This window comes from Mercenaria mercenaria, chromosome 6 (assembly GCF_021730395.1).
Source record: "Mercenaria mercenaria strain notata chromosome 6, MADL_Memer_1, whole genome shotgun sequence".
NCBI lineage: Eukaryota > Metazoa > Mollusca > Bivalvia > Venerida > Veneridae > Mercenaria > Mercenaria mercenaria.
In genome coordinates, this window is record NC_069366.1 from 71,353,278 (window position 1) to 71,377,967 (window position 24,690).

The 24,690-nt window shown below is 33.6% G+C and overlaps 1 protein-coding gene across 1 annotated transcript in view; it reads left to right on the forward strand.

The window, feature by feature from the left end:
- The first annotated feature begins 12,480 nt into the window (after nt 1-12,480).
- LOC123550421 (uncharacterized) overlaps nt 12,481-24,690 on the forward strand; it is a 35,443-nt gene continuing 23,233 nt past the window's right edge. Inside the window, exon 1 of the mRNA XM_045338851.2 lies at nt 12,481-13,084. Coding sequence (XP_045194786.2) covers nt 12,481-13,084 — 604 coding nt within the window. The remainder of the gene's footprint in view (nt 13,085-24,690) is intronic.

Sequence of the window (24,690 nt, forward strand, 5' to 3'; positions counted from 1 at the left end):
GTTAACATTAGTTTAGGGTCCAGGAACACCGGTATGGAGTAAATGACTGTCGTTATTATCCGTAAGCGTAAACCTGGCACTCATGAATATTCCGTACATTACCGTAAATAATGAAAACCCAATGGAAGATACACCTTTCTTAATTTACTCATCGTGTCATATCTGCAGGGTAAAGTTGTGCGGACAAAATGTTCAGCTGCCAGTCTCGTGGTTGTGGGTTAATGTCCTATGTCTGATAATATCGTTTTCATCCTTAAATCTATCAACGTCGCCACACCTATCATGATTCATCGTTTATTGATTTTATTAAAGAAAATCATTACTAACGAATTTTTTTCTTCGTACATGTCAGAAAATATTTCTACGATATTACTCGTCAACAACATTTACAGGTAGATTAAGGACTAGACAAGTTTTCGTTTATTCAACGAACAATTAATTTAACTGGCGGTAACACGATAAAAAATCAAGCAATAAAGTACAATGTATCTTTAAATCCAAGATGAAAAGTCATTTTGTCGCGTCGATACAGTTACGATCTTTACCGTAAGACAAAAGAGCTACTAGTATAACTATAATTTGATATTCATTTTGAACCTTCCTTTGGTGTCCAATGCGAACGGCGCCTTCTTGTTAATGTTTTTATTTGACGTGAGATCGCTAGACTCAGTGCAGTTTTGCGGAAAGGACCACCCTTAATATTATTGCACAACGAAAATGAACAACGTTTTCTTTCTATACAAAATTATAGTGAATGTAAGTTTTAAACGGCCAGGTTTTAATTCATTCGAAGTCGGATACCTTACCACTACGCGACTATGTCATTTTTTAACTATATAGGTGATCTCAGTTAAGGAAAAGAAATAAAGTAAAATTGAGGCGGAATTCCATTTAAATGGCGGCTGCAATGTTCCGCTCACTTTTGTAATGATTTCAAAGTTTCCAAAGAATCTAGAGTGATTGAAAATGAATGGTATCTAGAGTAAATTGTTGTGACTTTCTTAGCAGAGTGATAATTTTGCTGACTTGTACTGCAAAGGCTGCATTTTGTCTTCAAAAAGTGTCGCTTCTTGTATCAATTTTGATGTTTTGATGCGAGAAGTATAAATCATGCAAACTGTATTGTAAAACGACTAAATTGGAAAAATCGTGGAAAACGTTCGTCAGTTACGCACAAATAGTCTTACACTACACTTCCTTACAAGACTGTGAACCCCATATATAGTATAAACAGTAATATGGCTACTCCAGAAGTTTCAAGCAGCAAGAAAAAGAGATTTATCGTCCGCTGAAGAACAAATTGCTCTCAAGAGAAACATATCATTTATCATCACTAATACTTCTGATCTTGAAATTACTGAAATCATGTCAAATAATCAAACTTCTCTCTACATCGATGAAAGTACAATTCAGTCTATTGCTGCATCCCTTAAAAATTCTGTTCAGGCAGAGGTTTGTGCGATGTGAATTCAACTATAGAATCCATTGTTAAGGACATGGTCCATGGTCTACAAGCACAAATTAATTCCTTACAGGCTCAAAATCAAGCCGTTCAGTCTGAAAATTCTGATTTACTCCTCCGCCTTGAAATCCTAGAAGAGAAAGCTGATGCTGGGGAGCAGTTCAGTAGGCGTGATAATGCTGCATTTCTGGCGTAAAAGAAGCTGCGGAAGAAAATACGGACCAGCACGTCTTAGATATGGCAACAGCTGTTGGTTCTGATCTAAGCTTACAAAACATAGCTGATTCTCATCGCGTTGGGAAGCCAAGATCATCTGATAAACCGCGTGATATTCTGATTAAATTGACGTTACGTCGCTCAAGAGATAAACTTCTTAAAAAACGTTCCCAACTAAAATCAAACGGCTATGAGGCTATCTTTGTAAAGGAGGACCTAACCAAATACAGGTATGATCTGCTTTTCGAAGTCAGGTAACTTGTACATGGCACACTATGGGTGCTTGGTCCACTGATGGAACAATTTTTGTAAAAGTCACTAAAGACAAAAACGTTAGTGTCCACAGAGTCCACTCCAAGCGTCACATCAATTGGTTCCTGTCATACACTGGATCAGGAAACAACAGTGTCTCCTCTTATGTCGACTAATTTATGTTCCGCAGTATACTGGCATTATTTTGCATAAATGAAGTAGAACAATCATGAACATTTCGTGGATTAGCTGTTTTGCAAGCCGTTTAGTTTAATTTATACTACCTGTGACGCTTCTTACCTACTTGTTAAGCACTGAATATAATAATACGAATTTGGTCAAATTAGTTTTGATTGTGATGTACCTATCTGTACTTTTTGTTTTGAAGACTTGATCTTCAGTTTTAATCACAATGCTTTAGTTAATATACTGTAACTCTTGATTCAGAAACTGAAACGATAAGATGTAGTTAAAAACTGTTATATTCCTGCATCTATCGCTTGTAATGTTCTTTTTCACATGACTGCTATGCAGTACAATGAATTCAGCCAGTTATAATTGAGTTATACACGGTGTAATTCCGTTTTTATTATTTCTCTTTTTTTTTTCCTCTCCATGTTCATATATAACTGCTATACAGTTTAATAAATTCAAACAATATGACTGAACAATTTTAACATAGTGTAATTCCATTTTTTCCTACTCTCTAATGTTTTTTCTCATACATGAAGTTAATTCAGCCAATATGACTGATCATCTTAAAAAAAAGAAGAAATACACGTGGTGTAATTTCATTTTTATTGTTTTTTTCTGCTATGTCGCTGGTGATGTTGTTTATTCACACATGACTGCTATCCAGAACTGTTAATTCAGCCAAAATGACTGAACATTTTAAACAAAGATATAGGTGGTGTACTTCTATTGTTATTGTTTATTGATTATTTTTGTTTTTTGTAATTTTGTTAATTCATACATGACTACTATCCAGTACAGTTAATTCAGCAAAAATGACTGATCATGTTCAACTGAGGTATAAGTGATGTACTTTTTCCTTTTTCTTGTTTATTGCTTTTCCTGCATCAGATTCTGTCGTTAATTAAGTTTCTTTTTCATACATTATTGCTATCCAGTACTGTAACAGTTCATTCAGACAATATGACTGAAAATCTTGAGATTTATGGGGTGTAATTCCATTTTACTGTTTTTCTTCTTGCATCTGTTTGAAATGTTCTTTTTCATTAACGACTGTTTTCCAGTTCAACCCAGAGTGATGTTATTTATTCACTTGAACCATTTTGCGATGTAGAACAATCAATAGAATTCTACTTATCCAAGTTATTTTTCGTTTACTCTATTTTAAAGTTAATAGCTGTAAAACTTAACTATGCAATATTTAAACGTTAAGCAGATTAGATTATCAGCATGTACATCAATGAATTCATCTATGTACTTGTATTTTCAAAAAATCACATGAATTGTTTTATCTCATCCCTCACATATCCTCCAATTTGTCAGATCTAATAAATGTTGTCGTATTTTTATATCCATTTTCTTATTTGTTTCCAGTACTTTGTATCTCTTAAAGTCTTCATTTATCTCTTAGCCTTATTTTGTCCGATTTGGCCTGCAGGTCTCAAGGATATTGGATTTGTTATTCGATTACCAATGACGGAGATTTCTCAATTCTTGCTGTCTATATTTTTCAATCACATAAATAAACGATTAACTTGTAACCAAGCCGTCAAGTTCATATACAGATACGATGGGTTCCTACCTTTTATCTCACATATGTTATTACTCATTACTATCCATAATTGTTCAGTATTTGTCTTGTGTTGTGTAACTCCTTGTTAGCCAGTGCTTGTATTTATAACAATGTCATCCACCCTCGTCGAAAAAAATGCTTTGCTCAACATGGACAGATTCTACGATAACATTATTTGTCGTTACTTTTGCAGCATGGATTCATGCCTCCTGCTGGTTGCTGGGGACATACATAAAAATCCAGGGCCATCTTCATCTACGTCTTCTTCTGACACTACTCCTACAAACACACTACAAACACACTAATACATCCGAAATCTATATCTAATCATCTTTCTTTCATCCATTTAAATGTTCAGATCATGCAGCACAAACCCGATATCCTATACCCCGAACTATGCGATTATGATATTCTTGCCTTCTCTGAAACTTGGTTGAGTAACTCTCTCGCATCCGAAGATATAATGTTGCATTCATTTCATACACCTGAACGTCAAGACCGTACTGGTGATTCACATGGAGGTGTTATCTTGTATCTAAAAGAAAGCATCCACTACTTTCGCAGATCTGGAGATTAAAAGTAACAGAACGCTATTGGACAACTAGCTAAAATCCACATATTTTGGGTCTGAGCGATTAATTTAGGCTGGTTGTAATTACTAGAAATTATGTCAGAACCTTAAACTTATTCCAACATGAAATTTTATTGATGATTTATAATCTTTAGTTACTTGTTTTAATAATAATTATATTATTGCTTTTTCTAAAATAAGATCAAAACAAAATATAAGTATCATTTCTTTATTCACATGTAAACGTTGCATAATAAAAGAGTTAAGAAGCATTTTATAAATAATGGCCGTAACTGTTTATGCATTTCGATCAAATATTGATGTAATCAAGTACCCCTCCCACCTGCAGTGAAATGGTGAATACATTTTTGTTTTATGAATCCCTTATGAATGTTTCTTTTTCTTGTATCTGACTTTGAGAACTCTTGTTTGGTGTTACACAATGCCGTCAAATTTATTTTAGATGTCTGTATGTATACATTTGGTAAGAAATTCTATGTTCTGAATTTTGACATCTATGTTCTGAGTTTTGACATCCCCAAGCTTTATGACAAATATGATAAAATACTAAACATGGCCTATAAGTACTTGCTATAAATCTGTAAACACTTTTTACTGATTTACAAAGCGAACATTTATGCAATAGTATACCAGTAATGCAACAGCAAACTCTACATTGCGTTACTTCCCCTTACACTGACACCACGTATAAATGTGGTTGTATTTCAACCGAGATAATTTTCGTTTTCATTACTTTAATTTTGGTGTACATTTGATTTTATCTCAGTGGTTAAGTATGATATATTTTTACTTGTAAAACGGGCACAGAGCTAAAAAATAATACAGTTATACTAAAATTACTTCTTTTTCTAGTGTTCTGACGTGTGGCACAGTGAAATCATTTGACTGTATTTTGAGAACAGTAAGAGAATTGGAAGAATAGCATACTGCAAAATATTGATACAATAAATACTTTTATCAAGTTATGAAAGTTTGTGCTATAGATGGCAATTTGCCTGTAGATTATGACAAGCATTTGTTTTACAAGGCGTTGCCAAGCGTGCCGCAATTGTATGATCACATGGTTGAACTATCGCCACGTGATTTGCTTGGAGGCAGGGATTGTTGTTTGACAATATTCATGTGTGGAGGATGGTACAAAAGTACAGCATATGGTCCACACTAACGGTCACAATACGTATTAGACATTACTAAAGAATTACAGATGCAATGTCTCAAAAATATGCCATGGAATTTTTGAGGACATTTGTTCTGTGTTTCAGTGTCTAACATCCTACTTATACAACACTAAAGTTTATGTTGGAATTAGTTCAATCCCAAAATGATCAGTCTAACTGGAGTTGTACACCAAAGAACATCATTGTGGACTTCCAACTGTATGAGATTATAAAATGCATGCAATATTTTAAATGACTGTCGCAAATTAATACTCAATATGACAGCCTGAAGGATTGTATACTTCTTTGTTTTCTGAAAGAAAAAAAAAACAGTATACCCTTATTACTCCTTTTTTCAAGAGAGATTTCATTATTAAAAATATTATTCAAAGAGGTATTGTATTGATTTCACGCCGACAATTATTTGAAATGGTGAATCGTGATTATCATTCCTACCTTTTTTACAAAGTATCACAAATATTATTAACTTGAAAACTGTCATCAGCTGGTATATATAACTCTTCATTAGATTTTGTTTCTATTATTACATCTGTTCATTTCCAGGCCAACGATTGGTTAATATAGTTAAGTGTGATTATTACAATTTCGTGCAATGAGCCTACACATTTTAAAGTTGATCCACAATTGTAACAGGCTCAGAGATTGAGTGACCGCCCGTTTGTATGCGTTTTTTTCTACTGAAACTGAGTTAGAATGGAAGAAACTGGGATTTGGCAAATAAACTAGAGGAATTGTCTCGTGCTTCCACTCCACCAAAGATAGATTCAGATACATTTGTAACCTTCGATTCAAGAACATTGATTGAAGTTATATTTTCATTTTCTCTGATTGGGTTTTTGTTGAACTTGATGACCATAATAACAATTGTTACTAGTGTCGGAGTTACAATGAAAACAAGCACAAAGTTTATCATAAGTCTCGCGTTTTCGGATATGTTCATAGCTATATCTCACATCATAATGAGGTTTGTGGATAACACATCTCAATGGCTATATATTCAAGGTTATGGACACAGTTTTTCTTTAATTAACGTTCCATCGCAACAAACTGATAACGATATTTGGAACAGATCTTCAGAAAAATAATACCGATTCTATACGTAATACTGTTGATGCCCTGATTACCAACAATGATCTTTTTAGCGGTGGGAAATTATCAAACAGCACACATGACTTTAGACCTGTAGAAGTTGATCAGTCAGTGTTTATAAATGTACTCAGCTGTTTATCAATAATTCCAAATATCACATGCTTGTTAAGTATGTTCTTTATTACATTGGCTATATTGATAATGGTTTCAAAACCACTTCAGCAACACATTATATTATCACAAAACAGAGGAACTGCAATGGTGATTGCGGTATGGACGTTGGCCCTGTTGGTATCATTTTTGTTTACATTTCAATACTTAAAAAAGCGAACTCGGAGGTAGAAAAAACTGTTTCCAGTGTATATCAAGTGGTCTGGTACGTCATCTTTCTTCTTTGTTTCATTTTTCCAGTTATGTGTGGAGTCATCCTGGTCATTATTTTCAGGCAAGGGAATCTGTCATCGTCAAGGAATAGTAATCATTTGAAAGCCACTGTCACCTCTTTGATTATAGTGATCGCTTTCATTATTTGTTATTTACCGTTCATCTGGGAAAGCATCTTCAATGACATTATAGGAATTAACAACAGCACGGTATCTTCTCACGAGGTCTATAGATGCATCTACGTTCTAAACATGATCTTAGACACCTTCATTTATTCCATTAGAATGACAGAGGTAAAGACTGGATATAAAATGTTATATTCCAGAATTAGTGGTTGTTGCTAAATGTTTAAAAGAAATTGCAGTTTTACCTCTACTTACGAAGAACCCGTTAGCATTTGTTTAGAGTCCACTCAATGAATATTTCGTACGTTTCCGTAAATATGTTTTCCGTGTGCAAACTTAAATAGCGATATAATTAATGAAAACCAAATGCAAGATATACTTTTCTTAATTTACTAATCATGCCATATTTGCAGGCAAAGTTGTGCGGACAAAAAGTTCAGCTGCCAGCCACGTGGTTGTCGGTTCATGTCCTATGTCTGACAATATCGTTTTCTTTCTTAAATATATCAACTTCGACACACCTATCATGATTCATCTTTTATCAGTTTTATCGAAAGAAAATCATTACTTTCTAACCAATTTCTTTGTACATGTCAGTAAATCTTTCTAAGAAATTAATCGTCAACAACATTTACAGGTAGATTAAGGACTTGACAAGTTTTCGTTCATTCAACGAACAATTATAGTAACTGGCAATACACGATAAAAAATCAAGCAATAATGTATCTTTAAATCCAGGTCTATAAATGCATCTACATTCTAAACACGACCTTAGACGCCTATATTTATTCGATTAGAATGCCAGAGGTAAAGACTGGATATAAAATGTTATATTCCAAAACAAGAGGTTGTTGCTAAAACATTGAAAAGATATTATGGTTTAACGTCTACTTTCGGAGAACTCGTTAACATTTGTTTAGAGTCCAGGAACACTTGCCGTGGTTTTTATCCGTAGGTATATACCTGACACTCATGAAGATTCCGTGTGTTTCCGTAAATAAATTTTTCAATGTTCGAACCTAAATAGCGATATAAATACAGAAAACCTATTACAAATCATTTCCTAATTTACTCATCATGTCATATTTGCTGATAAAGTTGTGCGGAATAAACGTGCAGCTGCCAGTCTCGTGGCTGTGAATTCATGTCCTTTGTCTGACAATATCGTTTCTTAAACCTGTCAACTTAACTGACAGGAAATGCGCACCTATCATGATTCATCATGTATCAGTTGTATTGAAAGAAAATCATAACTCCAACATTCTTCTTCGTACATGTCAGTAAACCTTTCTATAACATCACTCGTGAAAAACATTTACCGGTAAATCAAGAACTTGAAAAGTACACGATAAAAGATAAATCTAACAATAAATACTGCAATAACGTGAAATCTGATTCATAAAATAATGTCTACTAGTAACTGAAAAATTGTTGACTAATGGTGCAGAACAAACAAATTTGACTAAAATAAGTAAAAACGGTATGTTTGATTAATTTGTGAAAGGATTTTATAATCCGACCCACTGTTGTTGAACATCTTAAAATTATATAAGACTGTTGTGTAAAGTGTTTTTGACAATTGTATGTTAATGTTGAAGCTGGTATTGTCTTTTATTTTATCAATGTATGTGTTAAGAATGTAAGTTGATGGTTTTTAAAGATCTAATTGTTTATCTTAATACAGTTTCGTTTGTTTATATTTTTAATCCAATATCTTCTTTCGTTTGAACTTTGTGTGCCCCCAAGTGATTGGAGCTTGATTTGGTCTTGTCCGTGCGTCCGTGCGTGCTTCCGTCTGTCCTTCCGTCCATCCGTCAGCCCGAAGTTCGTGACGCGCCTAGCTCAAAATTCTTTCATGAGACTTTATAATGACATGAACTTGCACACCTTCCTTTTTTTTGTCTGGCTCCGCCCCTTATTTCCTGAGTTATGGCCCTTGATAGAGTAAACAATGCACATTTGCACCTTGTGACGCACCTAGCTTAAAAAGTATTTCGTATAAATTTACGAATCTTGCATTAGTCATGATCGTGATATGAACTTGCGCACCTCTTACATTTCATCTGGCTCTGCCCACTATTTCCAGAATTATGGCCCCTGAAATTGTCAAAAATGCCCATTTTCACCTCGTGACGCGCATAGCTCAAAAAACTTTTCATAAAAATTGATTAAACCTTGCCGGAGTCTTTATCATGATATGAACTTGCGCACCTCCTATTTTTCATCTGGCGCCGCCCCTTATTTCTAGAGTTAGGCCCCTGAAATAGTCAAAAACACACATTTTTACCTTGTGACGGGTCTAGCTCAAAAAGCATTGAACATAAATAGATGAAGACTTGCACGAGCCTTCATCATGATATAAACCTGCGCACCTTCTGTTTTTCGTCTGGCTCCACCCCTTATTTTTATAGTTATGGCCACTTAAATAGTCAAAAATGCAAATTTCCACCTAATGGCGTGCCTAGGTCAAAAAGTATTTTATTTTGATTCATGAAACCTTGAATGAGTCTTGATCATGATGTGACCTTGCACACTCGGCATTTTCTTAAGAATCGTAGCGCTTATTATAGAGTAATAGCTCTTGAAATGGCCATTGGTGGATTTTTTCTTTGTGATGCTCATAGCTCAAAAATTATATGGCCTAGAATAATGAATCCTTTATATAAAGTATTTTGTCAGGCCCTAATGCTGAACCTCTGGTTGATCTGCCTTGAATAAAATCAAGTTTATGTTTGAATTAGTTTAATCCCAAAACAAACATACCTTATCTCAATAATATTGTTTTGTGACAATTAACACATTCGTTCCATATTAGATGTTCATTTACCTCTATATGTCAATTGCATATTTATACCAGACATGTACATTATGAACATCTCGCCAAGACAAAAGTTATAGTTGTTTGCGATCACAGATCTACAACAGCTTAGTAAGTATTCGTTTTAATAAGATATTTTTGTATTCAATTTGGAGGACTTAGAAATCATGTTCTCAAGTTCTTGTAATGTTTTCAGTATCCCTTTTCACAGAAATTACTGTTTGTGTGTAAAATCTTTTGAAAGAAAAAAATATTTGCAAGAATGTTTTTGAATGTATAAACTTTTGAAACCAAGAAATATTTGTAAGAATTTAATCAAATCCATTCTATACGAGCGATTTTCAATAAATACGTACATTGTCTCTGTAAATGTGTTCCTATTATGTGAATTTTAATATAAATAATACCGTTTTATAACCAGTAACATGTCCGCTAGCAACTGTTCTTACTAAAACAGAATGACACCATATGGTAACGAATTAATGGATATTTCATAAATATTATAACGGTCGATCACGTATAGCTTCACGTTTAAAACCAATCTCTGGCAACTGCGTCAGGGAATCGACTCTTTGGTTCAGTATTAAGAGCATTTGACGTCCAACCGTGCGACCCCGGTTCAGCCACAGGCACTTTGGATTTTTCGTCATTTAAATTCTATCCTCTTAAATTTCTGTCTTCAAAGTCGTAAGAAGGGGGCTCGTCCGGGATATAGGCTATATCTAGTGCCAAAAATGACACTTTCTATGCTAAAATTACTCCTTTGAGGAGGTGAAGTGTTACGGGCCCTTACGTATAGCCCCACGTTTAAAACCAATCTCTGACAACTACTTCAGGGAATTGACTCTTTGGCTCAGTGGTTAGAGCATTGGACTTCCAACCGTGCGACCCGAGTTTGAATCCCGCCAGACACTTTGGATTTTTCGTCATAGAAATTCTATCCTCTTCAATTTCTGTTACGACCAAAGGTCGTTAGACTAAAGTAAAGGCTAGGGGTCCAGTCGACGTTTCGGTCTCTTCAGAAAAGTGCTCAGTATATATAATACATTACGAAAGACATTGTAAAGAAAGTTGCCGTTATGAAGACGTTGCTGAGTGGGTTTAGATGCGTACCTCTCTCTTAAATGAATGACTACAAAATAAATATAATGTAAATAAAGATAGCAGTCAGAAAAAGCACATGTTTTACAGCTGTAACACTTCTGTAAAATACCTGTTTATTAGAATTACAGCTATAAAAGACAGGCTTGTAGTAATGCTAATGCTAATGAATTAGGAATGCATTATTTTTTCAAATAATGCCAAGTAATGATTAATGTCACAATTTTAGCATTAAGAATAATCCTGATTTAATGCCAAAGTTTGTAATGCTAATCCTAATTCTTAGCATTACTTAGGCATTATTTTCTGTACCACTGGAAAATCGTAATATACACGTAGCTGTTATTTACACAGGTTATATCAGTTCTCTAATAGATTGTTGTACGACTTTATTAAACTGTCTAATTGTATATTTGCCATTTTTTTTATTGTTCACCTGAACGAGTTTTTCTTAGTAAATATTACTCAGTGTGCACTGGATAAATCAAAATGCCTTTTCCAGACCTCCAGATGCAACATTTGATATTATGTCATCAATATGTAATTAGAAAAAAAACATCTGTGCAAAATTATTTTTCGAATATCCATTTTTGGCAGACTGAAATTATTGTACTGTTGAATCTATGGAAACGCAGCATCTCCGGACACATCTCTTGGGGTGGGGGGTGGGGGGGGGGGGGGTTGTGGGGGTAGGGGCGGTCCCTACAATTCAAGCAGTATGTTGAACAAAATGTATTCCATTGCAGTAGATGCAAAGCATGATTTGCTTTAGCGGATATAAATCCAATGTCTGTTCAAATATTCAAAAAGGACGTTCATAGTAACGAATACAACAAATTGAAACTTACATACTCTCGAAAGATAATTTTTGTAGTTTAAACAAAGGCGAAATCATAATATTGTTTTTGTGTGAAGCATCGTAGTTTTTACACAAAAAATCGAACACAAATTAGTATTCATTTTAGTGTATACATCAGATGTTCCAAGAAAAGAGAGAAATTAAAAAGAAAATTAATTATCTTAAATGACTGTCGCAAATTAATACTCATCATGTCAGCCAGGGTGATTTATATATTTCTTTGTTTTCTGAAACAAAACACTAGTATATTCTAATTATTTTTGTCAAGAAGGATTTCTTTGTTAAAATGTTATTATTCAGATAGGTATATTGTATTCACGCCAACAATTATTTTAAAAGGTGAATCGTAATAATCATTCCTACATTTCATTTTACAAAATATCACAAATATTATTAATTTGAAATTATCATCAGCCGGTAAATGTAACACTTGACTCGAAATGAATGTTCATGTGATTTAAAGATTTTTCAATTTATTTTACATCATTTCATCTACCAGGCCAACGATTGGTTCATGGAGTAAAGTGTGATTATTATAATGTCGTGAAATGAACCTACAAAAGTTGATCCACAGTTGTAACAGGCTCAAATGAGTGACCGCCCGCTTGTATTCGTTCTTTCTACTGAAACTAAGTGAAAATGGAAGAGGCTGCGGATTTGGCAAATAAACTAGAGGAGGTGTCTCGAGCTTCCATTCCACCAACGATAGTTTCAGATACATTTATAATCTTCAATTCAAGAACTTTGATTGAAGTTAATTTTTCACTTTCTCTGATTGGGTTTTTGTTGAACATGATGACCATAATAACAATTGTTACTACTGTTGGAGTTGAAATGAAAACAAGCACAAAACTTATAATAAGTCTCGCGTTTTCGGATATGTTTATAGCTCTATCTCACATCATAATGAGGTTTGTGGATTACACATCTCAATGGACATTGTGGCTATATATTCAAAATTATGGACAAAGTTATTCTTTAATAAAATTTCCATCGCAACAAACTGATGGCGACATGTGGAACAAGCCAGGCAAAGGTGATCAAGATCTTCAGGAAAATAATACCGATTTTATAAGTAATAATGTTGACGCACTGATTACCAACAATGATCTTTTTAGCGGTGGGAAATTATCAAACAGCACGTTTGTAGCACATGACTTTAGACAGACAGAAGTTGACCAGTCTGTGTTTATAAATGTACTCAGCTGTTTATTAATAATTCCAAATATCACATGCCTATTAAGTATGTTCTTTATTACATTGGCTATATTGATAATGGCTTCAAAACCCCTACAACAACACATAATATTATCACGAAGCAGAGGAACTGCAATAGTGGTCGCGGTATGGACGTTCGCCCTGGCGGTTTCAATTTTTGTATACATTTCAATACATATTAAAGCGAAATCGGATGTAGAAAAAACTATTTCTAGTGTATATCTAGTGATCTGGTACATCACCTTTCTTCTTTGTTTCATTTTTCCAGCTATGTATGGAGTCATCCTGGTCATTATTTTCAGGCAAGGGAATCTGTCATCGTCAAGGAATAGTAATCATTTGAAAGCCACTGTCACCTCTTTGATTATAGTGATCACTTTCATTATTTGTTATTTACCGTTCATTTGGGAAAGCATCATCAATGACATTATAGGACTTAGCAACAGCACGGTGACTTCTTACGAGGTCTATAGATGCATCTACGTTCTAAACACAATCTTAGACGCTTTCATTTATTCCATTAGAATGCCAGAGGTAAAGACTGGATATAAAATGATATATTCCAAAATTAGAGGTTGTTGCTAAAAGTCTGCCGTCGTTATTATCCGTAGGTGTAAACCTGGTACTCATGAATATTCCATACGTTTCCGTAATTAAATTTTCAGTGTCCGAACCTAGATAGCGATATTACTAATGAAAAGCCAATGCAAGATATACTTTTCTTAATTTACTAATCATGTCATATTTGCAGGTAAAATTGTGCGGACAAAACGTTCAGCTGCCAGTCTCGTGGTTGTCGGTTCATGTCCTATGTCTGACAATTTCGGTTTTCTTTCTTAAATCTATCAACCTCGCCACACCTATCATGATTCATCGTGTAATAGTTTTATTGAAAGAAAACCATTACTTTACAACATTTTTCTTCCTACATGTCAGTAAATCTTTCTACAAAATTACTCGACAACAACATTGTAACTATAGTTTAAAGCTCATTTTGAAGTTTTGGTGTCTAATGCGAACGACGCCTTCTTGTTAATGATTTTATTTGACGTGAGATCGCCTGTGCAGTTTTGCGGAAAGGACTGCCCTTGATATTATTGCACCAACGAAAATGCGCACTGTTTTCTTTCTATACAAATTATAGTGTGAATGTAAATTGAAAACGGTCTGGTTTGAATGCTTTCGAAGTCGGAGACCTTACCACTACGCAACCGTGTCATTGTTTAACTATATAGGTTATCTTAGTTAAGAAAAACAAAATATAGTAAATTAACAAAAACACCCGAAAATATTGGCGGATATTAATGAGTACCAGGTCAATATTTACGGACCTAGTAACTGAAAAATTGTTGACTAATGGTGCAAAACAAACCACTTTTAACCAAAATATGTAAACACGGTGTGTTTTATTTGATTTACGAAATGATTTTATAATCCCGTTCACAGTTGTTGAAAATCTCAAACTTATGTAAGGCTGCTGTGTAAAGCGTCTTTGACAATTGTATGTTGTTGTTGAAGCTTGTATTGTCTTTTATTTTAGCCATGTATGTGTTTAGAATGTCCTCTGATGGTTTTTAAAGATGTTATTGTTGATCTAAATATTTGTTCGTTTGTTTATATTTTTAATCCAATGTCTTCTTTCGCTTGTACGTTTTATAATTGGTGCTACAAAGGTATCGAATAATATATATGTCGTTTATTGTTAAAAGGTTGGTTGCCTTATGGCCTGTTTCGTCGGTATGTTAATTGTATGATGTTTTGCTCTGTCCTTTTGCAAAAGCATAGAGTATAAGCCAATGTCGTTCGTTATATTTCTTATATATAGTTTTTAACATAGTGCAAAAGAAACAGCTTTGATTTTATTTATGACATGAATATATGAAATCTAGCATATATTACCTAAATACAAAATTAACAGCTTGAAATAATAATACTAGTCTGTACACTTAACACATCTAAAAATGATTATTTTGTCCATATTGTTAAGTATATATATATTTTTCAGTTTGTCTGTGATTATGCTTTGAATGTCTTGATCTGCCTCTTTGTTTTAGAAAATTTTGTTTGTTGTTATTTTTAATCATATATCATTTGTCTTACAAGGTTTATGCTACATCTCCAAATATATATCATGTTTATTCTTTAAGGCTTTCTTTTCTTTTGGCATGTTTTGACAGGCCCTAAAGGTGATTCTCTGGTTGATCTGCATTGAGTACTTGCTCGGTTATGTTTCATTGTATAATTATGTGTATGGTTATTTTTTGTGGGGATGGCTCTTATTTGTACTGTCTTGTCACTTTGGAACATGGTTAGAGTTAGATTTTACCCATGAACAGGATAGGGAATGGCCGTCCCTAGGCTGTGTCTAACTTTGCCCAATTTCGTTCCTTAAATACAGTTAGTCTTTTTTTTGTCCTCGTTGCTACACATTTTATTGCAAAAATATTTATGTTTATATTTGATTAATAAACTTTCACACCCAAAGCGGAGTTTCGAACCTATATTGATGAAGTGCAAGTGATTCATCAATTTTAACCACTCGACCACCGAAGCCATTACAATACTTAGTTATCTGGGCAGTAAAAAGTAAACACTTAACTTTTAACGCAACAGTTAGTTATCTGACCAATATTTTCAACGTGTCTGATATTTTGCTTACATTTAAACAATAAAAACAATATAAACGTTTTCAAATGATAGTTATATTACAGAAGATACAAAAAACACATACAACTATCCACTTTTTACACATTTCAAGTAAAATTCTAAGAATGAGTCATCGAAAAGACGCAATAAAGATGCCGATTTAACCACTATTGAAAAACTAGCTAAGTCCACATACTTCGGGCCTGAGCGAAGTACTTAGGCTTGTTATAATTACTAAAAATAATGTCAGAACCTTAAACTAATTCCAGTATGACATTTTTTTTATTATTTATGATCTTTAGTTACTAATTCAATACAGGAAAAACGTCTTCAAAAGAAATCTAAGTCAAACTCAGGTGAAATCTAAGGACAGCTTCCTTTAGATTTTAATAATAAATAAGTTATTGCATTTTTGCTAAAATAAGATCAACAAAACAAAATATTAGTATCATTTTTTTTGCACATGCAAGTTTTTGCATAATACAACAGTTCAAGAAGCATTTTATAAAAAATGGCCGTAACTGTTTATGAATTTCGATCAAATATTGATGTCACCTGCAGTGAAATGGTGAATACATTTTTGTTTTATGAATGTTTCTCTTTCTTGTATCTGACTTTGAGAACTCTTGTTTATTGTTACACAATGCCGACAAATTTGTTTTAGAAGTCTGTATGTATACATTTGATTAGAAATTTTATGTTCTGAATTTTGACATCAATGTTCTGAGTTTTGACATCCCCAAGCTTTTTGACTTTTGACAAAGATGGTGAAATACTAAACATAGCCTATCAGTACTTGTTTACTTGCTAGAAATCTCAAAATATTCTTTAAACTTCTGATATTCAAAGCGGATATTTATGCTATAGTATACCAGTAGTACAACAGTACAGTATATGGTCAACACTAACGGCAACAATACGTATTAGACGTTACTTTAAGAATTACAGATGCAATTTTTGAGGACTTTTTTCTGTGTTTCATTTTCTTAAATCCTACTTATTCCACACTAAAATTTTTATGTTGGAATTAATTCAATCCCAAAAGTTAAAATGACCAGTCTAACTGGAGTTGTACACCAAAAAAAAAACATCATTGTTGACTTCAAACCGCATGTGTATATAAAATACATGCAACATTTAGCTGAACATATTTCCAAAAAATGGGAAACATCTCTGTTTATATAAGTTATTTTCTATGTTCAACAATCGACCGATTGTCAATATCAGTGCCTAATGGTCATATCAGTGCCCGTGTGTTAACACTAGCAATACGGAAGTAGGCATAGTAGTGGGGATCAATATAACCATACATTTTCTAATCAATCTACGGACATAATATTCAAGGAGGACATACGCCCTGTCCGGGAATCGAACCAGCGACCCTGCAATCCGTAGATCTGCGCCTCTAAATCCGTAACAGGATTTTTCTCAATTGCGGTTTTATTTGGTAAAATGTTCAAAGATACAAATGGTCCGTCCTGCTAAAGGCTTATATGGTGATTTTAGAATATATTTGATTAATAATGTAATTGAATAAACTAAATCTGTAACTGTCCATCAACAAATGATGTCAAATGCAAATGGGAATGCTTGTTATTGTTCAAAATTGCTGAAAAATACGATCGTGAAATCCATATCAAAAATAATTTGTGCAAAACTAATTGAGACACGTTTAGAATTTTTAAACTTAATTTTTGTACCCAAGGTTCAAGAGAAATCAAACTGGAAACGGTCTTACCAAAAGGTGGTTCAAACAGTAGATTACGTCAATCGCTTTAATTATGACACATTCAGAGCATGTGTTGCGAAATGTTTTAGATATACATATCAAAGCATTTCTGATAAAATGAGATGATTTTAGCGCCAGGGATTTGAAATAGATTTATCACATGTTTGACGTTGCGGGAGTGTAATAAAGCCATTAAATAAAAATGATAATACACTAGTGTAATAAAGCTTTGACGTCGACGTCATTTATTGTATAGGAGACGTTGGTCAAATTGTCTTCTTTATATAGTAAAAGAAATTAGAGTTTTTGATGTTTCGGCAGGAAAGGCTAACATGTGATAAAAAAAAAATATTACATTTGTGACTTTCCACATTGAATTTATTAAACTCGTTGAATAAAATTGATAAAATGCTCGGCAGAGCCTCGCATTTTATTATTTTATTCAACTCGTTTAATAAATTCAATATGAAAAGACACTCATGTAATATCCTCTATGTACACCATGTACACTGACTTACAAAAAAATGTATCATAAAACGTCGTTGATATTTATTCTTTTGTGTTTGTTCTTTTGTTTCTTCTCAAGATTCTTCAAACGTTCTTCTAAACTTTTGTCCGGAATTTTCAAACTGACACAGACACAAAACATTTCCTTAATTTGACAAATGGGCAAACCTCCACATCAAGTCTCAACAATACGATCGGTTACAAAATACAAATTTGTCAACGTCAGGAAACAGTACCACAACTGTGTTGCAATCGCTGCTCAGAAATCGTTTCCAGGGAACGTGTTAGAATCTAATTGAGATAACTTGTTTCCAAATGTTAAGGGGTTGGGCAATATAGATGAGGAAAAGCTTATTACTCTTTTGTAAGCATTGCTCCACAGGGTGGTGATGTCAGCGAAAATTGTAAAGGACATTGCCATTAATTTCACAAATCGGCTGATGGCACAAACTAACTGGGCTTTGCAGTGTAAGTATATATATATATATATATATATATATATAAGCCTACATATATAAACAGCGCAAGTGCCATGATTTACAGCAACTGGCCATTAAAAAGCGATGCATATACATTTATTAAATATCTATGGTGTCCTAGTTTGCTCATGCTAAATCTCTTTCGGTATAACATGAGCTACAAGTTGTTCGTTTATTGTTGAAAACCTGTAGATACAAATCGGAAAAGGGAATTAATACATAACATTTGAAAAAGAAATCTTAACTAATTCTTATTCAATATAAGTTACACGCACCAGTCCAGACAAATGCTGATTCTATTGCATATCTGGAAACTCGTTTCCTTCTTTCATAAATACTGTTTTATTTGCGAAGCATACAATTTATATGACATATTTGTAATATGAAGTTCCTTGGACTCAGTAAATCAAATATAAATGTCAATACTAATTCACATGAAATATATTTTGTAAAAGGTCTTCGCAAATATCTGTATCTTTTTACGCTTTCTAAAAGGTAAAGTATCATTATGCACAAAATGTAACATTCTTGACGTTGAGAGTGATTTACATGTTATATGGATGTGATATATAATGATCAAGTCTATAATATTTTTTGTTCTGTTTTGTTCTTTAATGATTCTGCTTTTTCTTTCAATGATACATGCAATGGGTAAGCTTGAAAGAGAATGTTAAATGGCTGGGCGATTACCAAGAATGTATTATCATCAAATCTCTTACAGACGGCGCGCAAATACTGTAAGACCAGAATCACGTTTGGCGGAATTTTACCAACGGAATTATTGGTAACTTTCTTTTTCTACATAACATATGGCTGTCTGTCTGCTGTCTGACTTATCTAAGAATGTTTGGAAATACCAAGTCGCGTTGTTGCTTACATGCAACATATAATTTAAACACTGATGATCATTTTTTGTAACGACATTTTTCTTGATGTTATCTTAATAGGTTATTCAAATATGAACATTTTTGATAAAAATCCCAAATCTCTGTGACAATAACATTATGAAAATCATATATTTAAAAAAAAGTAAATGTAGTTATCATTAGTAAGAAAAGTTGAATTTATGTTTCAAACAATTATCTCATATTCTTTTTTTTCGCAATGGTTTGAAATTTTCCCGCGATGACGTAAGTATATTTACAAAAAGGAAATAAGTTTTATCACACACATTTATAGGTCTCTTTTATTTCAAGGTTATACTTGATTGTTGTATTTCAATGAAATACTTAATGTTCATACGAGCAGTTTTAAATATTTCAGGCATCAGTACCAAACCTTGAGATTGGAACTTGCACGTCAAGCTCATGTTCGGCTAACGACATCGTTAATTCGATTGTTTCAGGTTTGAATGTAAAACATTTCTAGCTAAATCAAAGTTTTCTGTGACTTCATTTAAAGTTGTTTTTCAGTTACGTATTGTTTAGTTATGTAGTGACATTTGCTATACTTAAACTTTATTTTTCTATTTTAAATTGAAAAAAACGTGAAATTCAGCAAGGTGCTGACTAATATCACTATGCCGCACAAGTGGAACATGAAATCGATCCTCGTTGTATTTTCCTCTGTTATTTCTTTATAAGCCCTTTAATAGAAAAATACAAATAAGGTCACCTTTAGATTCCTACATAGTAAATCATGTTGTGTAATCAAACGTTCCACAACGAGTAATAAACAAAACTGAATGTTTTTATCAATTTCTACATTACATATCTCTATTTTTTGTGAAACATTGCATAGTTCTTACTCTTTACTTTGACTTTGCTGTTTGAAAAAATGTATCGACTTAACTTGCAGTGTAGAAAGTGTTACTATATGGAGCAACTCTGCTGCAACCGGAAGTGAACTGCGTAGAGGATAAATCATTAGGCACTGAAATTATTGTATGCATGTATGTAAGCTAAGAACCCATTCTTCTCCTTTTTCTTGTTTTCTTTATATGTGTACAATCACTCCCCTTACCAGTCAAAGAAACCATTATTTTGTTTATTTATAGAAAATCTGATATTTCGTATTTAAATTTTATTCAAATGGGTTTCGGACTCATGCATCGGTAAAGCCTGATTCCTTGTTGACATGACATGTTTATCACATGATAATATAAATGTAAGGTACTATGCCCCAACGATAACTTGATATTTACAAACATGACTATAAATAGATTAAAATGGAACATAGGGACTTCAGCATTTTTCTAGCATGTTACAATCTAAATATTTCCGGATTTTGTTCAAATTACAAATTAGCTCAGTGGTAAAGCATGATGTCCATGGTCAACAGATCTTTTGCCGTGTGGGTTCGAAACTCAGTATTGAGAATTAATTTTTATTTCACTTTTGCATAAAAATTAGGTTTCCTTCATGAGCTCTGTGACAATACGACAGAGAGGTATCTAAAGCCGATATGGCAGATCAGAATAGTTTATTATATATCAAAGATGATAGATTAAATGCATGCACTCAAGTCATGCAAATAATGAACATGCTATTGTGTTATATAAAGACATATATACAAATTCAAACCATCAAAGAAAGAAACAAAAGTAATGAAATAAAAATGAAAACGAATAGAAAAAAAAAACAAATCTGAAAAAAAAACTCTTATGAAGATTCGAACCCACAAAACAACTTGCTTACATCCAATTATTGTCTGCAGTTTACCCAACTGAGCTATGTTGCCATATACATAATAACTATTTAAAATGAAAGAAATACCAATATTTAATTGTCAAGTAAATGGGTAACCATTATGAATTATTATTTCGTCAGTTATCATGAAATAGACTCGTCCTCGCGTTTCGGCGGGAATCGCGTTATCATTGGGGATTAGTACAGTAATCGAACGATAATTTGATATTTGTAAACAAACGCAGTCGACTGTATTATTTACCAGTTTAGGTAAATCGCGCATAGACGATATGGATTAGTATCTCAAACTGAGCCTCGATGAACGAAGTACTATATTAGCGCAACGCGTTAGGCCACTAGGTATCACACCCGAGGTGCAGAGTTCGATACTGGGTTGAAGTAAACTTTTTTTTTAACTTTATTTCAGCATAGATACAATACCGGTTTTTCCACTGGCTTTGAAAATACATGTAATACGGTAATACAGCATACACGGGTTTTCTAGAATATCCATTTATAATGATGGAAAGTAGGTACAGTACCCCCACATTATACACTAACATAGCATTCAATAGCTCGAAATGGCGAACATTGAAAAACCTTCTGATGAGCGATTTCATTATTCTGAGGATTCTAGGAAGATCATCCGACAAGTTCTAAAGGTTTATTGTAAATTTGAAATGATGATAAAATAAAAAAAAATAAGAAAAAAGAAGACAAACTGAGAATCAAACTGAAATAAAACAAAAATAAAGCAAGGCTACATAAAAAAAAATCCTTAGAAAATAAACCTCTTGCAACTTTCGAACTCGTGCTATTTTTCGCACTGCATTGAAAACCGACAGCTTAGCCGCCTGAGCTATTTCGCCATTCAAGTAAATGTTAATTTTTACTTGACAAGTATCATAAGAATGGCTATCTAATTTGCCGTGATAACTGACCAGCCTAAATTATCATTTTTAGACTCGCCTGACATTTTCGTACAATTTTTATTATCGTTCGCCGACTGTAAGGGCATTAGGAAAATGCGCATAGTTTTCTCGGGTATGTTATGATTATTTAATAAATGAATAGCAGCTCATAAAAGATGATAATCTCTATAGATTAACTTCATTTCTGCTGTTTATTTCACCTTTAACTTTCCCATTATTTTTCTTACTACTTTTTAAATTTAAAAGTAAAAAGGTAAAGGTAGATTTTCGTGATGCAAAGAGAACAGCAAATAACAGTCAGAGCCACACAGCGAAAAGTGCGCATGACACAAATCAAAGCTATAGTTATAAGCTATAGCAGACCGGTTGCTTCAAATATCTATAAAACTGCATATTTTAGGAATATGAAAAATAAAAAATGGGGATTTGTTCACGATATAGGATGCTAGAGGAAAGGGGGAAAAGGATGAATATTAAATAGGGAAAGCCACTTTCCTTAAAACTACTCGCCCACAGTTTAGGCGAATTTTTTCAACATGTCCATTTCCACCAAGTTTGGCTAAGAATGTATATACGACACTAAAAACAAATGAAATGGTGAGGATAAAAGTTAGAATTTGGTAAAAATGCAAGAAGAATGTTAATTTTCTGCATTATTTCAAAAGCATTGCAACGGTTTACTACCTTCTGCACAATATTCTTGGTTATTTATAAGTCTTGAATAATTTGCAAAAAGCTTTGCCAATACGTTTGTACCACTAGTCATTTTGTGAGTGCTCTTCAATGGATTTTTGAGAGATATAATTGTTCGCCTAAAATGTGTGGGTTAGTTCCTTTAAACGCAGAAAAGAGCAAAGGAATAACGTAAGGAACTACCCAGGGACAAGCAGCGTATTAGACACAAGTCGGGAGCTCGAACAAGTATGTGATTTGACCTAAGCTCACTCATAGGGCGTAAAAATGTATTGGAGGAGTAGGGTGGGATGGTTGAGAGAAGTAACAGCTTAAGTATACAAGTATAAACAAAGAAGGATTTTACCGTGTATTGTCTTGTCGATTAAAACACGTTTCGCAAAATCACCTACTTTTGGCTCTTCCGGTTTACTTCGTCCATTTACGCCTAAAAAATGATTCCTGATTAGTACCCCTTCCTGGGGTAATTGGAACGTGTTAGAATGGAAATAGATTTAAGATTTGCGTGCTTTTGTTGGCAAATAAAACACAGTTTTGAGTTCAGATGCGTAGTAATCTAAACACGATGGCCAATAAAACACTTTTTTTTTTCGTTCAGATGCGTCGTAATTAATCACTCAGGCCGAACTAAAATCTATTTCCCAAGTATATAACGTTAAAATAGCAATGTTGTATAGGGTTTTGTGTAATTTTGGGATCGAATAAGGGACTGATTGCCTTTCAATTCTGACTTAGAAACTGATACCTTGATATATTTGATCTTTTACAATAATTTTCTCATCTCGCAGCGATAACTGCTAAATTTACGAAATTTTCAATTTATTTTGTACTGTATCAGTGTAGTTTATAGTTTTCTTCATGCTTAAATAAGTTTCATAACATCTGCCTTCGACACTTCCCAATAAATAGAATATCTGTGAATATGCGTATTACCTTTAAAGTTCGTCTTAATCGGGCATCAACTGACATTCGATTGTACAAGCAAGATTATAGATGATTACTGTTTAATTACTTCTTTCATATTATTTGATTAAAAAGTATTGACACCACTATATGATCACACTTGTATAGTTAATTAAGTCATCTGATCTAAATAAATAAAATGATCTACATATCTGATATTCTTTCGTCGTCTTCCAATGTTTACAGACGAAATGGGTCTAACAGAACTTAACACTTGGCAACCGAAGAAACTTATTAATAGCAGAAGTCCTTATTTGCAAATGATATGATATTAAACCTTACTTATTTCACAGAGTTCAAAATAAAGTTTTAAATAGTAATAGTGTGCGACGCAAGTTACCCTAAATTTTGAACTTTATATTCAGTTGTTATTTCATTAATTAAGAACATGATCAAAGCAAACTGCTTTATCATACAGAAGACCATTATATGGGATGACTTGTATGTCGGTGTTTATGCTAAAAGAACATTTTTAAAATCTTACTGCGTATTTAATATATAATGCTGTAGAATGTTCACTGTTATCGATGTGGATATTCTGAAAAAAAAACCAAACAAACAACAGAAACATATTATAAAATTAAATCTTGTTATCAAATCCCTTGATGTGGGTTAGACTGAGGTTAGGTGCACACTAGCAACTGGTTTTAGCTCCCAAGTGGTGTTTTGGCCACTGACCGTTAAAAGGCGGTGACCCACTGTGTTCATGTATTTGTTCGTTTTGTCCTCGTGTGTTTTCTTTTTGTGCCTGTGTGTGAGCGTGTGTGTTGGTCGTTTGCATGTCCGCTTGCTGTGAGATGCGATAAAAAAACGGTGCGTTTTTGGAACGTGGCATTCCCTGTTGGATGCCGGACTGGATATGCACAACTACGCGGAATAGGTCACCTCAGACAGTATCTTACCAGTGATGCAAAGACCCTTATCAACAGCCTGGTTACTTCACGGTTAGACTACTGTGCTACCTTGTTAAGTGGTATTCCAAACAGCACACTTAACAAGTTGCAACATGTCCAGAACACGGCAGCTCGCGTCATCACCAAGACGCCCCGTCGCAA